The sequence below is a fragment of the Equus asinus genome, chromosome 21 (assembly GCF_041296235.1).
Source record: "Equus asinus isolate D_3611 breed Donkey chromosome 21, EquAss-T2T_v2, whole genome shotgun sequence".
Classification (NCBI taxonomy): domain Eukaryota; kingdom Metazoa; phylum Chordata; class Mammalia; order Perissodactyla; family Equidae; genus Equus; species Equus asinus.
In genome coordinates, this window is record NC_091810.1 from 95,419,307 (window position 1) to 95,439,380 (window position 20,074).

At 43.4% G+C, this 20,074-nt stretch overlaps 3 protein-coding genes across 14 annotated transcripts in view; 1 reads left to right on the top strand and 2 right to left on the bottom strand.

The window, feature by feature from the left end:
* MED12L (mediator complex subunit 12L) overlaps positions 1-20,074 on the top strand; it is a 312,345-nt gene that overhangs the window by 206,102 nt on the left and 86,169 nt on the right. The window lies entirely within an intron of this gene.
* P2RY13 (purinergic receptor P2Y13) lies at positions 7,270-10,636 on the bottom strand. Its single transcript, XM_014838581.3, has 2 exons — positions 10,468-10,636; positions 7,270-10,037 (listed from the first exon to the last, which is right to left on the bottom strand). Exons 1-2 carry the CDS (start codon positions 10,513-10,515, stop codon positions 9,018-9,020), a joined length of 1,068 nt encoding a protein of 355 aa, XP_014694067.2. The 5' UTR covers positions 10,516-10,636; the 3' UTR covers positions 7,270-9,017.
* The window catches only part of P2RY12 (purinergic receptor P2Y12), a 51,922-nt gene continuing 45,931 nt past the window's right edge, over positions 14,084-20,074 (bottom strand). For both annotated transcript variants that reach the window (XM_014833324.3, XM_070493679.1), the window contains 2 exons: positions 19,164-19,330; positions 14,084-17,412 (listed from right to left, as the gene is read on the bottom strand). In XM_014833324.3, the coding sequence (XP_014688810.1) occupies positions 16,370-17,389 (1,020 nt within the window). In that variant the 5' untranslated portion in view covers positions 17,390-17,412; positions 19,164-19,330 and the 3' untranslated portion in view covers positions 14,084-16,369. The remainder of the gene's footprint in view (positions 17,413-19,163; positions 19,331-20,074) is intronic.

Below are 20,074 nucleotides of genomic sequence, written 5' to 3' on the forward strand. Positions count from 1 at the left end.
TCTTTTTAGAACTGCTTCATTCTTTAGAACGATCTTACCACTTTTTTCCCCCCACTATTTCTTTAATCTTTTTCCTTTTGCAGATTGCTTTGATCAGTATTTGCTAGGCCCATCCTGTGGGGCGTGTGGTGAGGGGCTGCTTCTAAGAGTTTCTGAGCAGTTTGGACGTATTAGCCTGAAGTCTACGTTGGCGTTTGGAATTCTGAAGTCAACTATGAATAGCTGTGATCTTGTTTTGGACATAGACCTGGTTCATGGATCACTAGTCACAAAGCTGGTGGATCCAAACTCACTTTTTCTTTGGGATATTGGGTGACTCACTCAACTTCTCTTGGCTTCAGTGTTTCTTTTTTTTTTAATTGAGTTAATGATAGGTTACAATCTTGTGAAATTTCGGTTGTACATTAATGTTTGTCATTCGTGTTGTAGGTGCACCACTTCACCCTTTGTGCCCACCCCCCACCCCACCTTTCCCTTGGTAGCCACTAATCTGTTCTCTTTGTCTACATTTTTAAATTCCTCATATGAGTGGAGTCATACAGAGATTGTCCTTCTCTAACTGGCTTATTTCGGCTTCAGTGTTTCTTTAAACTGAGGATTCTGGTTTAATCACAGAATTTTAGATGAGAATCTCCATAATGCTATTGATTTTTGAAAATATATTCTTAAGGAGACAGAGCACTCAGGAAGAGAATGTGTTTCTTAGATCTTATAAGGAAGGAAAATTTGGTAAGATTATGGATAAGTCTTCCTAAATCCTGGGGTGAACTTCTGACTCTCTTCCTATTTCCTGCCTTCGTTCGTGAGACGTTGGCACGTGCATCACCGAGCTTTAGGCTGGTCTTCTGGTCACTTCTCCTTTGCAGATGACTTCTTCCCCTCGCTCCCTTCTTTATTTGCTTCTCTGCATTGGCGTGGACCTGGGCACAACGTCCCCTCCTCCAGAGCATTTGTGTTGTAATTCCATTTTCCTCTGTCACTCTAATCTCAAATGTATCCATTTCTTCTTAAAGGAAAATGCACATATAAAGGGCCTCCTAATCCTTTGTAGCACAGAAACGAATTGTTGCACAACAAAGGCAAGCAGGGGTCTGATGGAAACGTGGCTCAAGTTGATCTGTCTTGAACGCCCATGTCTTTTGCATGTAGCCAGAATGTACAACAAGGATTGTAGTAAAATCTTCACCAGATCTTACTGTTCCATCTCTCTCTACACGAAAGTCACCCCAACTGTGGCTCACATCCAGGAGCTGAGAATTTGTGCTGAGTATGATTATTACAAACCCTTTAATGTTCCCTTGCTGAGATTGGTATCTTTAGGTCCCTGTGCTTGAATTACTGTGTTTAATATGCCCTTTGAAATGATTTGTGTCTATTAGGGCTGCTTTAAATCAAGCACTTACGTTCTTCTGGTATGAGAACGTCATGTGTAGTGGCCGACTGAAGGGGAGGGCTGGCTTGGAGATGGAGTCTGCTGATAAGCCTGCGTCTGGCTCCTGCCCTCACATCCACAATCTCTCCTGGGCTGGGCTGCTGATCCCTCAGCTCATTTTGGAAATCTTGCTGTGAGAGGTGGTCTGGGGCCGTGACAAGAGCCCAGGAACTGGGGTCATACAGAGGCCAGGCAGTGTGGAGTTCAGCCTCTCCACTTAGTAGCTTTCTACTTTGGGCAAGTCATTTGATAGAGCTGAGCCTCAGTTTTCTTCTTCTGAAAAGTGAGCTTGGGAATGGCCACATTGTAAGATTGTAAAGCTTAAATGAGATAATATGCAGGGAACTTCTGCAGCGTTTGGAACTTGGTTGGTACTCAGTGAACAGTAGTTTTTGGGGTTTTTTTGGTCAGAAGGCAGAGGGAGAGTAAGTGCATGAATGGGAGTTTGTTTGAATGTAAAGTTGGAATGATTAGAAATTCAAAACACTCAACTAAGAGGCCAGGGTAAGTCCATATTTTGGTTGCCCTTAGAAAGCTCCTGGTTTTCCTTTAATGAGGAACTGATGATTGCTTCAAGTACTTTTCATATTCTTTCTTAATATCTTTCTCTTCTTCTTCTTCTGTTTTTTTTTTTTTTGCGGAAGACTAGCCCTGAGCTAACTGCTGCCAATCTTCCTCTTTTTGCTGAGGAAGACTGGCCCTGAGCTAACATCCGTGCCCATCTTCCTCTACTGTATATGTGGGATGCCTACCACAGCATGGTGTGCCAAGTGGTACCACGTCTGCACCCGGGATCCGAACCAGTGAATCCCAGGCCGCTGAGAAGCGGAATATGAGCACTTAACCGCTGCACCACCGGGCCGGCCCCCAATATCTTTCTCTTCTGAATAGGAGGAAATTAGGACTAGCTTATTCCAGATATCTGAAATTTTAGGAAAGTGTAAAAGCTGAGTCCAGGATATGTGGGGGGAGAAGAGGGGAGAATCAGGGTCCCCACATTCTCACAGCTCAGGCAGTTTGAGTTGCAGGAAATTTCAGTTGTAGAGTTAAATAGAAAAAAAAAAGCAGAGAGTAATATATGTGTATATGACATAAATTTAAAGCATAAAGCGAATATTTTTAAAAAGGTAAAAAAGTATTCAGATATATGTTAGATAAAATTCCTTAAGGTGAATATCACTAAGTAAGGTCACGTACAAGCATCTAATGTTTAAGCTGCCTTTTAAAAGTAAAGGTAGACGTTTTATTACTGTGCTCCAGAACATTACATTTGCCAATTCGAGTTTTATTACAGAAGTGGCAAGAGTTCCCATGCTGAGTGAGCTACGGAACTTTTAAAAAAACTGGATGATGATCTACTTACTGTAAGTCTGAAATTCCGTTTTCTGTCTCTTTTAGATTATCCCTCCTCCCATGTTCTCAGCTCGCAGCCCTACACTTGGTGTGCCCGTCAGGCCTCCCTCTCCTCCCCTATAAATACTTTTACTAGGAGGGATGGGGGGCTGGGGAATCAGCACCCTGGGACTGTGGATCTGTGCTATGCTGGCACCCGTTTTCTGTCTGAAACTGGGTCTGCTTGGTCCCGTGGTTGTGCCTCGGCTGTGTGCTGACTCTCAGGGAGCATGGTCGCTCTGCCCTGCACAGGCAGCATAGGAAGGAGCTACTCTCCTTGGTCTTAGGAACCCTGGGAAAAGCCAAGCTAATAGCACAGCTGTTTGTCTCTCCATGGAACTCCTGTAGACTGATGTGTCCTTTACGGCAAGGTAAGAGTTGCTGGTGGTCCCTCACATCCTGTCACAGTCGGGGCCTCTCCCCTACCTCCTCCTTAACGTCACCACGAGCCTCACAGCTGCAGATTCATCACATTTGACCTTTCCAGAGTGTCATATTCTGTGGACTGTTACTTCCTCCTTGAATCTCTCTTGTTCCTTGGTTTCCAGGACACTCGATCTCCTGTTCCTCCTTTTAATTCACCATTGTCCCCTCCCCTCAATCGCAGGTGTCTCCCCCTCTTCTCTTCTGTCCGCTCTGTCCGTGAGACGTGTGCAACATGGCCTCTGCAGGCGCAGCTCATTCCTTATTCTCTCCCTGTCTTAGAAAAGATGATTCCCTCAGCCTCTGATCTAGCCCCGTCTTCAGGGCCCTGGCTCCATATTTTGCCCCTCTGGCTAGACTCTTGGCCCGGTTCTCTCACTCATGCTTCAAATTCACCATCCCCAGAATCTGCTTCTCGGCCTTCCTTCATGATCCAGTACATCGCCCAAGGTAACTATCTTTCGAGCAGGGAATCTCAGTTGGAAGGAGGTGGGGTGGGGGTTATGGACCCCATTGAGAATACATTTTGCATATTAATCACATATATTTTACATATAATCTCCCGCTCTCCTGTGGTCTTGAACTCAAAACCTCTCTCTCCAAAAATGTCTCTAAGGCCCACATCCGATTTTTTCCCCTTGGCTCTTGCCTGCGTACATGGAACCCTTCTTTAATTGATCCTTCAGCCTCCGTGGCTCTTCTTTCAGTCCAGAATCATCCCGCTGCCGGCCAATGATTCTCCCAGAGCACAGCACAGAGCGTGTAGCTCTTCACCTGAGAAGCCGTCGGTGCTCGTCGAGAAGCGCAGACACCCCGGCTCACAGCAGAGCGCCGTGCTGGGACCCGCGGGGCATCCCGGGCTCGGTGGGTGCCTCCGCGCGCCACAGCCCGCCCGAGCACCTGCATCCCCGGGAGCGCTGGGGCTGCGCGGCTTCTCTTTGGAATGCTGTCTTTCCTTCTTCAAGGTCTGGTTCAATGTTCTATCTGCTGCGAGGCCTTCCTTAGTTTCCCCATTGGGAACCAGCGGCCTTTTGCTCTGAGCCTCTGCGGTGTGTGAATCAGGTCCCTCCGACCACTCACCACGTTTGGATGCGGGCGCTCCGCGGGCCTGACGGCGGCTCCCCAGCGGCGGGCGCCTGCCCTGCGCGCACGTGGGAGGGCTGACCTGCTGTGGCCCAGGGAGGCCCCTCTGCGGGGGTCCGCGCCTCGAGAACCCTCGAGGGCTGCGGGCTCCCCCGGTGCTCCTCGGTCCACGGTGGAGCCACGCCGACCCTGGGGCTGCTTAAGTAGGTTCGCTTGAGACCTCCCCCGCGTCTTCAGGAGCCCCCTCCTGCCCCTCCCCGCTGCGGCCTCAACGCCAGCCCCCAGTCCCCCAGGAGCTGAGCGGGCCTGGCGGGAGGGGCGGGCGGCGGAGCCTCAGGCAGTGGTCTGGGCCCCGGCCTGGTTTTCCATCCCAGCTCTGCCGCTGCGTGCTGCTGGGTCATGTGTGCTGTGGGCATGGTTTCTGTTCCCTTTGTGCCTCAATTCCCCACTGCCGCCCCCCCCACAAGGAGCCTTATAGTGTCTTTCTCAGAGGGCTGTGGCGAGAAATAGAGAGAAGTTGATCCTTGTGCAGCTCAGAGCACGGCGCAGAGCGAGCACTGAGTAAACGGGTGGGAGCTGCGGGCTGGGCCTGGAGCTCTCCGTGGCCTCTGGGTCAGAGCACGGTAGCTGGCAGCGGCTGGGGAGTTCCGGCCCATACATGGCTGTGTTGTTTCTGTGGGTCAGGAGTGTGGGGGTGGCTATGGAAGTGTTGAAATTCGCGGGGCATACTGCACAGGAGAGATGTATGATTTCCCTTGGGAACATTAGGAGATGTGAGGTTGCAAATGCAGTGGTTAAGAACATGGCTCAGAAGCCGGAGTCTGAATTCGAGCCCTAGCTCTGCTACTTAGGAACTGTGTGACCCCATGCAAGTTGTCTAACTTCTCTGTTCTCAACTTCTTAATCTCTGAAATGGAGGTAACATAGCACTTCACAGGTCTCCTGGGATATTGAAATGGGGTAAGTTCTTTAGAGCTCCTTGTCCACTTGCCTGGTCCTAGTAGAGAGTAAGTCGTGGATATGCTGCTGCTGTTGTCACTGATCCGAGTCTTGTTCCCGCTGCTGCTGCTGCTGCCAGCCCCCTGGGCCCAGATTCGCTCCTGTGCCAACAGTTGGCCCAGCATCGGAGATGCCTCTTCAGCGGGTCATGAACTTCCCAGGGAGCCATAGTCCTTGTCACTGCCCATCACCTTTTGTCTGTCCTGCTCTCTTACTAACGATTTTGTCTGTCTCCTGTTGACAGATCCCACTCTTGGGCATCCACGTCCAGGAGGGCTGTGCTGTGACTCAGTCCTTATTGGGAGTAGCAACCTCAAGGAGCATGTGGCCCAGAGGTTCTTCACGTGTGGTCCAGACGTCGATGTCACCTGGGAACTTGTTCCTAGGCCCCACCCCAGGCCCAGGGGATCCGACACTCTGGGGGTGATGTGTTGAGAATGCCTGTGGCTAGTTCTGGTACCTATTGAAAGTGTGAGAACTACTGACTAACACATTTGTTCTGTGTTTCTGTTACCTGCATTTTGTTTTCATGTCAAATTTAAGATATTTGGTTGTGATTATAGGCACTTCCCATGATTTCTAAATTCCCCACTTTGCTCAGTAGGGCTGCTGTCTCTTAACATGTGTTCCTGTGGTATTTGACATTGCTAGGGTGTGCCCTTCTGCTCTGGAGGTTTTGTTCTTTTAGGACCCATGTGAATTTTGACCTGTTAACTTGCTGGAGGAATGGAGTTTGCCTGGGCTAATGCTCAGACATTTTTAGAAAGAAGACTTAAGAAAGTTATGGAAGGAACTGTTTTTAAAGTGGATATGGGATATACGAAGTAGCAGGTTTAATAAGGTTGAATAGCTCTTTTCTAGCTGTGATGATGACTTTATCGGCCTTCAAACTTCTGTGAGTTGGCAGTTCCCACTGTTCCTCTGCCTCTTCCTTCCTCCTTTACAGTAATTTTTCTTGGTTTCCAAGAACTCTTCTGTGTGAGGCAACATTCCTTCCCCTTCTCTTGCCCCCGGGATATTCAGAAGCTCTGGTCCATAAAAATAATTACAGTTTGGCTTTGACAAAAGCCCTTAATCGTGTTCTGAGCTCACACAGTGTATCAAAGCTGCTGTTTTTTTCCCTTTTCCTCTCTCCTGTGTGTCATTAATGGCTATGATGTAGCATCCTCTTCTGTACGTATCCTAGACTTCAGTATCTGTGATGCTAGTTTGGGAGGTGCTTCTCAAATAGTTGCTTTGCATTTTGTGAGTGTGATGTTGAGGTGGCTCTAAGATGTCACTTCTCTAAGTACTTCGTAGATTATTTCCTTCTGCATATCAGGTACTCTGCTTTTGACTATAATGTTATTATAATGGAATTAAATATTTGAATTTATGGAGGACAGATTTGCTTTTAAAATTTTATCTTGAAAGGTCTTTCTAAAAATTGCATGCATTATCTAGGCGCAGTTACTTATAATACAATGTTGCAGTTTAGTTCTGATCATGTAACGTACTCAGTATCAGTAATGTGGATTTAGTGACATCTCCAACAGTTACTATGATTTAATTCTTTTATTTGAGAGAATGAAAATCAGACAAGGGTATTTTCTAAAAGGAGAGTTTTGGAAATTGTTATATGCTGTAATTACGAGTTTTACTTAACCAAAACCAACAGTGCATAGCTAAAGCATTTTGTCAATAGCTGTAAAACTGAAATATGATGGACATTAACCCCCCCACTCTACAGATGCTGTTTAGTATCCTGCCTCTTTCACCATCGTTCACAAGGGAACCCCAGAGCACCCCCCTCCCCAGGCCCCTGTTTACCTGCCGTAGGAAGGCAACTGAGAAGAGCTTGAGCTTTCAAGAAATTTATATCCTCTTTTGATGAGAAAAACATCAGTGAGAATTGGCTTCCCTTTTCCTCCTCTAGGATGTAAATATAAAACCAGCTTGACTTATTTTATCAAGTATTTATTAATTGTACATGAGACGAAATCCCTGCCGTCAAAAGTTTACGTATATTATTAAAAGAGAAGATACATTTGTGAGCAAGTAATTACAAAACAATGTGATAAATACAAAAATTGAGATGTGACACCATACAGTGGTGTGTCCTACCGTGACAACAGACAGATAAGGGAAGAGTTGGGTTTAGGAGGTAGTAGGAGCTTGGCTAGATGAGATTCCATGGCCTAAGTGATGGCAACTTAGGATTCGTGGATGAATAAGAGTTTTCCTTGGTGAGTCAGAGCGAGGTTTATATGTGCGGTGACACAGGAGTGAAAGGAGTGGGCATGTTCTGGCAGTTACACGTCTACACAGAGTGTGAAGTTCCCGATGGAAGAGCAGGTAGGAGACAAGGCCAGAAAGGGAGGCAGGCTCCAGGGCCTTCATGGCCCTTGAGGCCGTGGAATGAGGCCTGGGCTTCACCTTGATGATCACGTGGGCGCTGGTGGCACATTTACAGAGCATGACTCCTGTGTGCATTTTCTCTAGAACATACAAACCAGCGTCCACAATTCCAGATGAGCATATTTTAGTTGTTTTGAACTATGAAGGGATTCAGGAGAAAATTTGGAGGTAAATAAGTACTGGTAGGTCACCATCCTATGACAGATTTCCCGGTATGAATGTTACTGATTGTGGGTCAGCAGTCCCATCTCTAGAGGGACCAAGAATGGCATAATGATGACATATTGTACTTAAAACATTTGGAATCCATGGTCTGCAGGAAGTAGTGTGGGAGATAGCAAGAAAACATGGCATGTTTTCTGTCTTCAAAACGTGTTGTCTTTCTTAAAGAATCCTGACTGCCTCTGGGGGATGTGGGCAAGAAGACAACCATCCCGTAAAGGGGAACTAGCAGTGAGGGCCTTCCGGGCACACGACAGTGGGAGGAGTCTTGCTCTTCAGCCAAAAGTGAGGCAGGAGAGCAGAGGCTGTGCCCCAGGCAGGCTTTGCGGAGAAGGCAGAATATTCAACCACCAGTAGAGTGTTTGCTGGGCAGAGAGAGAATTCCAAGCAAGAAGAATACAGTATTCTTGCCCTTGAATTGTGCACATTTATGATGTGAGCAAGGTACTGCAGTGCAGCAGTGCGCGTGTGGTTTAATGATGGTGCTTGGGCTCCCATGGTGCACTGGGATAGTGAGGAGGAGGCGCTGTGTAATTCTAAGGAGCAGCCCCTTCATCCCGGCTTCCAGAGGGCTTCTCAGCCACCCCACTCCCCAGATACTTCCTCTCTAGCATCCTTTTCAACCCCTAGCTTCAGCTTTCACCTGAGGACTTTCAAGGTTGTTTTATTTTTTAAAATCGACAAGTACCGACATTTGTGGGACACAGAAGCAGTAGTGTTGTTTGAATTGTGTGTGTAAAAGAATGTGAGAAGGTATTTTGGAGGGGAGGTTTTTAGGGATATACATTTATCCATAGTAAATCTTTCCCCAGTTTTCAGCGAATGCTCTCAAAAAGCCGACCTCTAGTGGCCGTTTACTTTCTGTTGCATTCTTTCAGAGACACTTCATTTTGCTTATGAATAAATCTATGTGGCCTTAAAATTTACATAATCCTTTCTGCACCAGGATAATAAAGTGTAAGAAAGCATTTGTTCCAACCGTTTTTTCTTTCATTGCTTAAATTTTATTTCCAAATAAATTGTCTCTTGAAGTCTTGTTGATAAATAGAAGCTAACCATAATAAAGTTATCAGCCTAGGGTTATGTTATTGTCAGTCTGGATGGTGTGATTTTCTTGGGTTGATGTTGCCATCTTTCTGCCTCTCATGCATGGTAGCCTTTCTGTGAATTTTTTACATAAGAATATATATATGAAGGGGTCCATACAAATGTTAGTTGCTGCCAAAAAGAGAGTTGTTTCCTTAGCAATAAACAGGTGGTTTTGCACCCGGCAATCAGTCCTGCTGTTGGTCTGGCTCTGTGTATATGGCACTCTGGCAAAATGAAATGGAGCAAAGCACACAAAGAAGACGGCCACCACAACGAATACTTTACCTTCCAGCTTTTTGTTGTTTCCGCTCTCCTTGCTTTTGGACTTTCTGTAAGAATTGTATACTTGTTTTGCGATCACCACATAAAACAGAAGCATTAGGACAAAAACGGTCCAGAAAATGAACTGGGATATGTTATTCACCACTTGGTGCCATTTGAGCCCCAGAGGACCCTTTAAGGAGGCGCACTTTCTCACAGACGACGGTGTGGCTTCCTTGTTGCTTAAGATCACATTTGGCAGAGAGGTGAGGTACAAAAGGAGCCAGACCAGGGTCGAGACCGTTTTTGCAAAAGCGGGTTTTTGCACGAAATATTTTCCAAAAGGTCTGATGATCTTGAGGAACCTGTCAAAGGCTATGAGGCCCAGCAGTATGATGCCCACGTACATGGTGGCGTAAAAGATGACAGCCGAGAAACGACACACGAAGGCTCTGAGCTGCCAGGGGCCGAGGTGGGCGTCGGAGAGGATTTTGAACGGAAGCGTGAGCGTCATTATCAGGTCGGCCGCCAGCGTGTTCTGGAGGTAGACAATGAAGGTGGAGGAGCTGGGGATGCGGACGAACACCCACAGGGCTGCGGCGTTCAGCAGGAGGCCGGCGAGGAAGACGACAGTGTAGGCGGCCGGGAACACCAGCTGGGCGACCCGCGTGTCTCTGGGGCAGCGCTCCGACCCGTTGAGGCCCTTCAGCAGCGTGGCGTTCATGGCTTCCAACGTCAGCTGCGACAGATAAGCACACACACCAAGTCAAACCACGAGTGTTTCCTGATTTCCACATGATGCTGCTTAAAAACAGACGTGAGGTTTGTAACATGTTAGCCCCTTACGTTCCTTCATCAGGCTCAACAGATGGGTCGAGAAGGAGCGTGTTGTCTCTGGCCAGAGTGCTCACGGCATGGCATAGGTGTGCGGCGTGAAAGCGCTGTTACCGTCCCGCCCTCCCGCAGCCCAGGAGCAGGCGCTGCCCTGAACGCCGCGGTGCAGCAAAGCCCCGGGGCAGGGCTCAGAACGCACGCCAGGCTGCTGCACCGTGGAGCTCCTTGTGCTCGTGGTCTGTGGTTTGTAGAGTGTTAACCTGAAGCCTTTTCTTCCCTGGAACATATTCTGTCTTTCCTAAGCAAGCCCACTCGTAATACAAATGAGAACTCACCTTCGAAGGGAGGCCGCCCGGCTGAGTGTCCTCTGACCGGGCGGGCATCAGGTCGGCTGCGAGGAACCGGACGCAGCCGGCACCCTGCTTTCTTATACTGGCGTTCCTTCCTCATTTTCTTGTGCACTGTGGTCACTCAGACCTTCTTCTTGGGCAGACCTCTGGGAGATCTTCTAATAAAAATCCTCTCATTTCAAACTTAGGTCCTGTTAATCTACTATGACTTGAATTGGTTTAGTTTAGTTCCAGTTATCTTTACATATATTTATAACTTTCTTGCAGTTTATCCTATCTACATTTTCAATGAAGTTTTTGAGTCCCTCTTGTATATAATAATAAGAGGCAGAAAAGATAAAGAAAATAACCCCAAATTGCAACCAAGTAGGAGAGTAAGAGTTAACTCTAAAATCAGACAGAATCGTCTTCTGCATCCTTGTAGACTGCTTTTTCCAGAAATTTGTGTTCATTAGGATGGCCTATTTATTTATATAGACATTTATCTTAGTCTTTTGGTCTTCTAGTCTCTGAGAGAGAAAATCACATATTTTCTAAGAGCTAGGGGCTATTAGACCCTGAGTTTTGGTGTTAGAATCCCAGATCCACCAGTTGTTGGGGTCTAGATCATAGTCGGATGATTTAATAGCTCTGTGCCTCCATTTCCTCGTCTACTCATCTGTGTAATGGGTTTAATGATAGTAACTAAGACACAGTGTTGTTGAGGGGGTGAAGTGAGTGCCCAGAATAATGCTGGAGCGCTGAAAAATGTTAGCCACTCACTCCTGTGGTGAGCGATTGCAGATTTAATTGGAGATATACTGTTTGACTCATTAGACAGCTGTTTTTGGAAATCTCTTCTGTATTTGATGTTGTATGTGAAGTGCCAAAGGCTTCAGGAATTTCATCAATCAACTTTGGGCCAAGGTCTGTAATGTTTTTCCTTTTAATCTATTCAAGTTTGAAAGGGCGTAATTGCTACTTTTATACGGAAAATGTTGTTGTCTCTGACAGAAATGTTTCCTTGCCAGGTAGATAAAGGGAAAGAAGAAATTTGGAGATCTTCGGAGCGAAGGTGGCATTCTCCATGGTGACTTTCACTTCATATTTTTTGTACAAGATTTACCACAGATTTGGACCAGACTGTGGGGTCTTGTTGACTGAGAATTTTTAGGTAACTTGGCATGGGATTCTGAGAGTAAAAATTCCGTATCCCACTGGACATTTTTAAATATGAGGCAATAAGATGCCTGCTGATTTTGGTTGGAACTACCCAATAGTGGTACAGTTTGAAAAATATGTTTTTGACTCAAAATAATTGATTCATAGAAATACAGATTCTGGATTTCAGTAATGTAATGCAACATAATTTAAACGTATATCTTTTTGTTTGCTTCAGTACAGGGAAAAAACAAGCAAACTTTTCTTTTATTTTTTAAGGAGATAGATTTGACCAACATAATTAAGTGTTAATTTCTCCCACAGCTCCAAACCCATTATCTAGGTGAAGATTTGGAATAGTTTCAGTGTAAACAAGGGAAATGCCATACAGGAGAATTTCATAATATGAAAATTGGAAATCACGTTTTGGTCAAATTTTGAAATACTAAAATGTGGGAAACTTTCAAAAGAGGAACTGACTTATGGTGCTCATTTCCAGAATTAGGAAGCATATTCTTTTAAATGTTGTAGGTTTCAAGACGTTTGACCCTAGTTAATATCCAACAGATTGCTCCTTCCTTATGTCCCTGTGCTCCATGTGTATCAGCTGACTGACCCCTCCTTCCCAGCCCTGCTGGTGCCCCAGGGCGGTCTTCTCCCCTTGAGGGCATGTCTGAGAGGCTGAGCTGCAGGGCAGACCAGAGCACGGCCTTGGGGAGCCAGTGTCTGCGTTCAATTCCTTGTTCCAACTTTTCTTGAGACCTTGACAAGTTATTTGTGCTCTCTTTACAATGAAAAGAAGTAACGGTATCTGCTCTGTTGGATTGTTAAGGGAAAAAAATGAGTGATCATTCACCAAGTGCATAGAATAATGCCTGTCATGTGGTAGGGGTGAGTATGTTTCTTGTTAAGTGAAATTAAAGGAAAAATGGAATGCCATGGGCATTTTTGGGAAAAATCAAAGAAGATACGATGAAAAGTGCCAGAAATTAGGAGCCTGACAAGTGGCAATAAACTAAATATTTAAATCCTGTGAGGCTCAACAGAATGTAGTCAAAGCCGTTAACATCACACCCACTATCCTGTTGTAAGTGATGACATGATCTGGTTTACTGCTTACAATAGTCCTCAGAGATGGGTCCCATTCTACAGGTGAGAAAACTGAAGCCCACGAGTGAAGCCGTTTGCCCAAAGTCAGGCAGCCCAAGCCCCCTGCAGACCAGAACCTGCTTCCTCCCCTGACGGTCAGGAGCCGCAGACAGGGTGGACACAATTGTTTCCCAGATTCTGGAGGTTTTGAGTCGAATATTACTGATTGACGTTTGGGGGGAAACAATCAACTATCAAGGTTATTGGACTTGTGAAACTTTCTGCCTCAAAATGAGGTGTGAGGTTGAAAACATAAATTGGTTCAAAGCAGTACGATCAGGAGAGAATCAAAGAAGGTATAATGAAAAGTCATAGAAATTCGAAACCTGCCAAATGGGAATAAAAACTACTTTTCCCGTTTGTAGTTTCCTTTGGGTTTTCCTTTGGATCAGAGTTAACAGTCTAAAGGTTCCTGTCGGTGTGGTAACCAGTACCGTATAATGAATGTCTAAAAAGGTGAGCAAGTGTTTGCTTTTAATTGGAATGAAAGTCAAGGTGGAAAGTCCTGTACTCATAGAAGAGCCTTTTATTTCCAAGTATACCGTGGTACTTTCTCAGATTATATGAGATTGTTTAAAAAATTCCACTCTAGATTAACCAAAACTGGTAACAATAAGCTAAAATAAGTTGCACAACTTAACATTAAATGTAGCAATGAGGGGCCGGCCCGGTGATGCAGCGGTTAAGTTCACATGTTCCGCTTCTTGGTGACCTGGGGTTCACTGGTTCGGATCCCGGGTGTGGACATGGCACCGCTTGGCAAAAAGCCATGCTGTGGTAGGTGTCCCACATATAAAGTAGAGGAAGATGGGCACAGATGTTAGCTCAGGGCCAGTCTTCCTCAGCAAAAAGAGGAGGATTGACAGTAGTTAGCTCAGGGCTAATCTTCCTCAAAAAAAATAAAAAATAAAATAAATGTAGCAATCTGTGTCTATAAATCAGTATTAGAAAATTTATGTATAGCTGTAAATAGGCAATAAATTCACAGTATTATCTGAAACAATTTATATTAATACTTGGTTTCATCTTTTTATTATAAAAGGAAAATGAGTTTAAAGAATTCAAATAGAGACACATATATAGTCGACAGTGTGAGTTTGTCCCCCCTTACGTATATGGACTAATGTGTGTGCAGATACGTATTTACATTTTAATTATTATAATTCCTAAAGCTGGAGATGGTGACCTGTTCTGTGTCTAATGAGCACTCTGGGATACTCATCTCTCAGTCTATCTTGAATATGTTCAGTTTGACGTTTGATATGGGAGTATATGCTAATATCTTTGGATAAAGAATTCTCAACAAAGTGTGTTTAGAGTTTAATGTAAATTTTTAGTATTATATGTGAAAATATAGGTAATTCCAAACACTTTACAATTCTTTTACAAAAGTACCGTAATATCGTTAGTGTTTCTGGTTTTTTCTTTCTTTTGTGGAGATTGCCATCCAGTGAATTAATTTAATTGAAAATGGGGGATGATGCAGGAAAGTCTTTGCCCACTCCGCAGCTCGCAGCGCCTCACGTGGTCCTGGCTCCTTGAGGTGGTCAGTGTTAATCCACTCTGCCCCTGGCTTGGGTGGGTTGTGAGATGGATCTACCCTTTATTTTTCCCAAATGCAAAATAAGAGGGTCATATGAGTTGATCTCTGGTTCCTCTTTCATCTCAGATATCCTGGTATTCTCACAGACCATGCACACTTAGGACATTGGAGTGAATTGCATTAGTCTATGTGGCAGAAAAGGCTAGCTTTTGTCCCAGTGGTATGTAGAATATGCTTCTTTTTTGACGCGTGTCTCTGTTCATCTGCACTGACATCCAGTGCTCACTTGTGGCAATGCCAGAGAAGTAAATGTGGCCACTTGAGAGTAGATACTATTAAGAGAATTAAATAAATTCAACTTTGGGGCCGGCCCAGTGATGCAGCGGTTAAGTTGTCACATTCTGCTTCAGCGGCCTGGGTTCGCCGGTTCAGATCCCGGGTGCGGACATGGCACCGCTTGGCAAGCCATGCTGTGGTAGGCGTCCCACATATTAAGTAGAGAAAGATGGGCACGGATGTGAGCTCAGGGCCAGCCTTCCTCAGCAAAAAAGAGGAGGATTGGTGGCAGATGTTAGCTCAGGGCTGATCTTCCTTAAGAAAACAAAAAAATAAGTTCAACTTTGTGCTGAAGTTTAGCTCAGCAGAACTTGTGGAGGGTTTGGATAAAATTGATTATTATTGAAGTTCAGTGAACTTCCTTATACTGCAGCTCACCCCTTTAGTGTCTTCTCATGTTATATTTAGATACTGGTATCTATGCTTTCTATTTGAGAATCACCTCTAAGGGTCATAAATAATAGAGATAAATGATGTCAGCTTCCAAGTGTATTATATGTTTTGTTTATATTAAAAATAATATGGCTCATGTGGCATCTGACTCCATTATAATTTTGACCTATTTTGTCATTTACTTATGAACTAATTGATATGAGGTGTCACCTTCAGAAGACACGTTCCCCCAACCGTGTCATGAAACAGTGTTGGCAGCTCAGCTTCCCCAGATGGGTTTGGTGTGTGATTGATGTGGGAGTGTACAGGAGGTGAGTCATGCTCTCTAATCTCTTTGAGCAAAGAAATTCCAACAAAGTGTGATTTAGAGTTTAATGTAAACTTTTTGTTGTACACACAAATAACAAGCAGGTAATTCCGAACATTTGAATCATTTTCCTGTTAACAGTTATGCTGTGCAACTGCGTAATCATATTTAACCTGTTTTTCTCACTATGGAAAATGTTCAGTAACCCAAGTAGCAGGTAGTTTCTAGAAGCTAGTTAATAATGCTAAGTGTCAGTGATGGTATTATATTTACTGAAGTTGTCAGAATATTAGTAAAGCTGGTTTCTCTAGTGTTAAGGAAATATTCATATTATTTTGGTATTAGAATGTCATAGAAATAACTCCTTGTTTTAATAACTTTGCCATTTCTGCTCTTTTTATTGGAAAGATATTTTTTAAACCTCTACCTTAATGAAAAATTAAAAAAAAAATTCAGTCCAATCAATTACCATTTCAATTAGTTTAAATCCTTTAGGTTTTTGCTAATAATTAAAAGTTAGTAGTTATTCTTCTTGGCGTGTCCCGCTGACTTCAGTTTTTCTAGTGAGTCTCATAAGAGGTCAGCATCTGGTTAGGGGACTAGGATGCATGTACATCTTAAGTGTAACTTTTGGTCAGAAGTTGTTATCAAATTTATCATTCTTCCTTAGTTGATCATAAAAAAAACATTGTGATCAATAATGTATTTAAAGAATTGGAGTAGATACTACTATATGGTTACCCATTTTGCCAAAACCCTGCAAACCATGAATTCTGTGTAGTTTTGCACATAGCATAGGGATTGGATGCTGATTTTTTACTACACAGCTGCAAGGTAGCTTATTTTTCTACATTTTAAGATAGCTTTTAATGCTGGAAAAGTCCTTCTGTAGTCTTGTATTACTTGTTTCAAGAGTCGACTTTACTGACTCAGCTGCTTCTTAGTCATGTTAATATTTTTCATAGTGCTTTCCTTTTAGGCGTTCCGAACGCCAGCAGACGCACTGCTGCCTCCTTGGTTTACATTGGAGTCTCTTCGCTGGGGTCACCACCATCCTGTGCTTTTCTCCTGTTTTCTTGGGCTGGAGACGTTGCAGAATTGGGGCACTTCAGCATAGCCATCAGGGAGTGCTTGAAGGACTTGCAGAGGAAGAAGTAGATGAAGGGATCCAGGCACGCGTTCAAGGACGTCAGCCAGAGGGTGCTCTCCTTCACGTAGAATAGAGTATTCTCAGCAGGGCAGTCAAAGACGTCCCGGGTCTGGCTCAGCGTGTAGGGAATTCGGGCAAAATGGAAAGGAACAAAACAAATGAAAAACACAGCAATGATAATGAAAACTTTGATGTTCACCCTTTTCCTGGGAGCTTTGCCCGTGCCCCTTGTCCTTACATAGGACCTGTACAGTTCCTTTGTAATGAGCGTATAGCATACAATGACAATTAAAAAGTTAATCCAGAAAATGACTTGACAGATGTAGTTGACGATTTCATGCCAGACCAGACCAAACTCTGATTTGAGGAAAGAGCATTTCTTCACGTTCTTGTCTCTCGGCCTCTTGTTGGTCAGAATCATGTTAGGCAAAGAGAGTAAGAACATGAAAGCCCAGATGACAACAGAGAGGATCTTAGCCCCCAGGAGATTGTTGGGGTTGGACGTTTTAAAGGGCCTGGTGGTCTTCTGGTAGCGATCGATAGTTATCAGTCCGAGGAAGGAAATACTGATGTACATTGTGAAGTAAAATACGACAGAGGTCACCTGGCACACGAAGGTCCTCAGGGGTCCCGTCCCCAGTTTGGCATCGCTGAGGATTTTGAACGGAAAAGTCAGAATCATGAGAAGATCGGAAATGACTGTGTTCTTAAGAAAAATAATAAAGTTGGATTTACTGCGGATTTGGAAGAAGACCCTCATTGCCAGGCTATTTATGATGAGTCCAACGAAAAACAGGAGCGTGTAGAGGAGCGGGAAGAGGACCTGGGTGATTTTGTAATCTCTGGTGCACAGGCTGCTGTTCCTGGCCACAGAGGTGAGGTTGTCCATGGCTGGTGTTCCTTCCTTGCTACCTAGAGGGGGAAGGAAGAGATCGATATTTTCAGTCCTAGACAGTTGATTTTGCTCTTATCTCCGTGGGTCACCTTTTTGGCCAGGCTTCTCTAAAAATTGGCATTTCTAATCCTCGTCATGGCAGTTAGTAGGAACACAGAAATTGGAATCTCAAAATATTTCACCGTGGCAAATATTTCATCTCTAGCAAAGTAAAATAGTCTGAAGACATTCTGTGAAGGGGTGGATACTTGGATTTCTTATCTGTTGAATGTTTGCCTCTTATAGGGCATTTTTGATCTCAGGCAAAAGCCCACGTATGTTTATATATAAAAACTAGAAGAGAAATATTTGGTCTCTGCTTTATTCTTCTCCAGCTTCATTTCATGCCTTTTAACTTTTTTGTTTCTGTTCACAAGTCACTTTTCCTACACTGTCCTTATTCCTGGACTTCATTTGCTCTAGGTCCATCAAAGGGTTCTATGGGGGAAATGACTGAGAATAGCCTATTAGAAGTTTAAAGTGAAAAATGGAAAGACATTTGTATAAGATCACTCGTGGGAAATTTATTGTTAAATGCCGAATCAGAAAAAATAAGCTTCCTTTATAATTGGAAGCTGTTTCTTCTCCATGTTGCTCGATCATTCATTCAAAAATTGGCCTCTCTGAGAGCCGTTCTTCAGCTCCCAGTGTATTTAACCCACGCATATCGCATTTGCAACTTTGCTCAGTATATGTGAAGATTTTACATACATTTTCTTAAGTAGCATTCAGTACAAATTTTAAAATAGTAAGAAAATGAGGATATGCATCCTGTAGGTGGTCATTTGTCGGCATTCCTCAGAACAGCCAGGGCATGCTGTCCAGATTTATGGAGTGTATCCTGGTAGCTAAAATAAAATGTGGAAACCATGTCCTTGCGTGAGTCTGTGGGTTATTACACCACAACAGCCATCAGGAAAACTAACACGACTTGAATACATTATCTGGCATCTATGTTTTGAAATTTAAAATGAGGTTTGTAATATTTTTATTTCATCAAAGACAAATAGAATTGATTCTGCAGAAAATTGTTCCAAAATATAATACACACAGTAATGTTAAAGGTACAAATATCTGAAATTTTTTTAAGAAGCTTCCATGCAAAAGATTTAAATATGACAAATAAAGATAGCACTAAATTCCCCAAAATGCCAGTGGAATTCTTTTTGCCCTCCTTTAATTATTGAAACTGAAACGATTAAGATTCCTGTTGTCAGAATTATGGCTCCAATTTCCAATACCTCCTCACCTATGTAACTTAAAAAACAAACAAACAAAGCTAAACAAAACCCAATATTTAGTTACTAACAGGATCACTGATGCGTAGCCTTCTCTGCTGCTGCTGTTTGCTCTTAGCTGTGCATTCTCTGATCGTTTTGGAACTTCTTCTTTGGGAGTGCTGTTCTGCATAACTTATTTAACTAGTGTTCTTGATATGGAGAATTTCAGCTCCATCTGTATTTAAATCTCACTTTACACTCCAGGTAAAATAAGTAAGCCCATTTGTATTTTATTCCAATGCTCTGTATAATTTTTTTTTTTTAGTGAAGAGGTTAATGGTTGTCACTAACACCATTCATGTGGCTTGCATTTTAATTTTTATTCCAAATAAGTGCTTGCATTGCTATTAATTAAAGGTTTCCAATTTTAAGAAAACTTGAAAGAAAATTACACACACATCATACGGTAAATAAATATGTTTGTCAAATACGTCTGCATATAAAGTTACCTGGTTACTCGGTTGATTCTGATGGATTTGAGTGTATCCAGTAAGTGGTAGTTAACACAACCTGCAGAGTGGCATCTGGTCTTTTCCTCTTAATGTCCTTGCTTAGTTGTTAAAACTCTTTATGGTAAAGAGTTCGCTGAGCTTTCATCAGTAAAGTCTTGCGTGTTCTGGAGAGAAATAGACGGGGAGAGAGGGAGAGAGGACTTCACAATCAGAATTACCTTCAAACGCTGTGGACTCAAAGCTATGCAGACGCTGGATTTCCGTCTGACTGCTTTTAGGACTTCTGCTTTTATTTCCCTGGGAAATGTGGGGCAGGGTGGGTGAAAAGTCATCTTTTAAAAAGCAATTTAAAATCTTGCGGCTTTTTACTGAAACCTCCCATAGAGTTGATGCTTGATGAGTTTTCTTTTTGGTTATTTTCCATGCAAAGGATCAATCCAAGCTGAGATCAAGCCTTTCGAAGCCCGCTTCCTGGAGAAGGTTGCAGGCTTGCTTTCTCAGATGATTATTCACCTGAAAACACGTTGTGCTCAACATTGGCCGATATATTACATTTGAACAAGTAATTACATTAACTCAAATGTGCTTGTTAGGGATGCTAAGTCTCTTGCTCTTTGTTGTTTTCCTGCTTAATAATGTCATTATTTTAAATCTGTGTTTGATCAACTCTTTGTAGGAGAAACAGTTTCCTCCCATTATAAATTATAAGATTCCGAAATTACATTAGAAAAGAAAAACAGTTGTATCCATTGCCAGGCTCATTATATAAAGTGTCTTTTATGCTTTTCTTGAATAGAATTTAAATATAAACATATTATTCTTTTTTCTTTTAACCTAGCTTTTGGTTTTTGGGGAAGTCTATCATTAAATTGAGGGATCCTTGTATCACTGTTACCTTGATATAAATA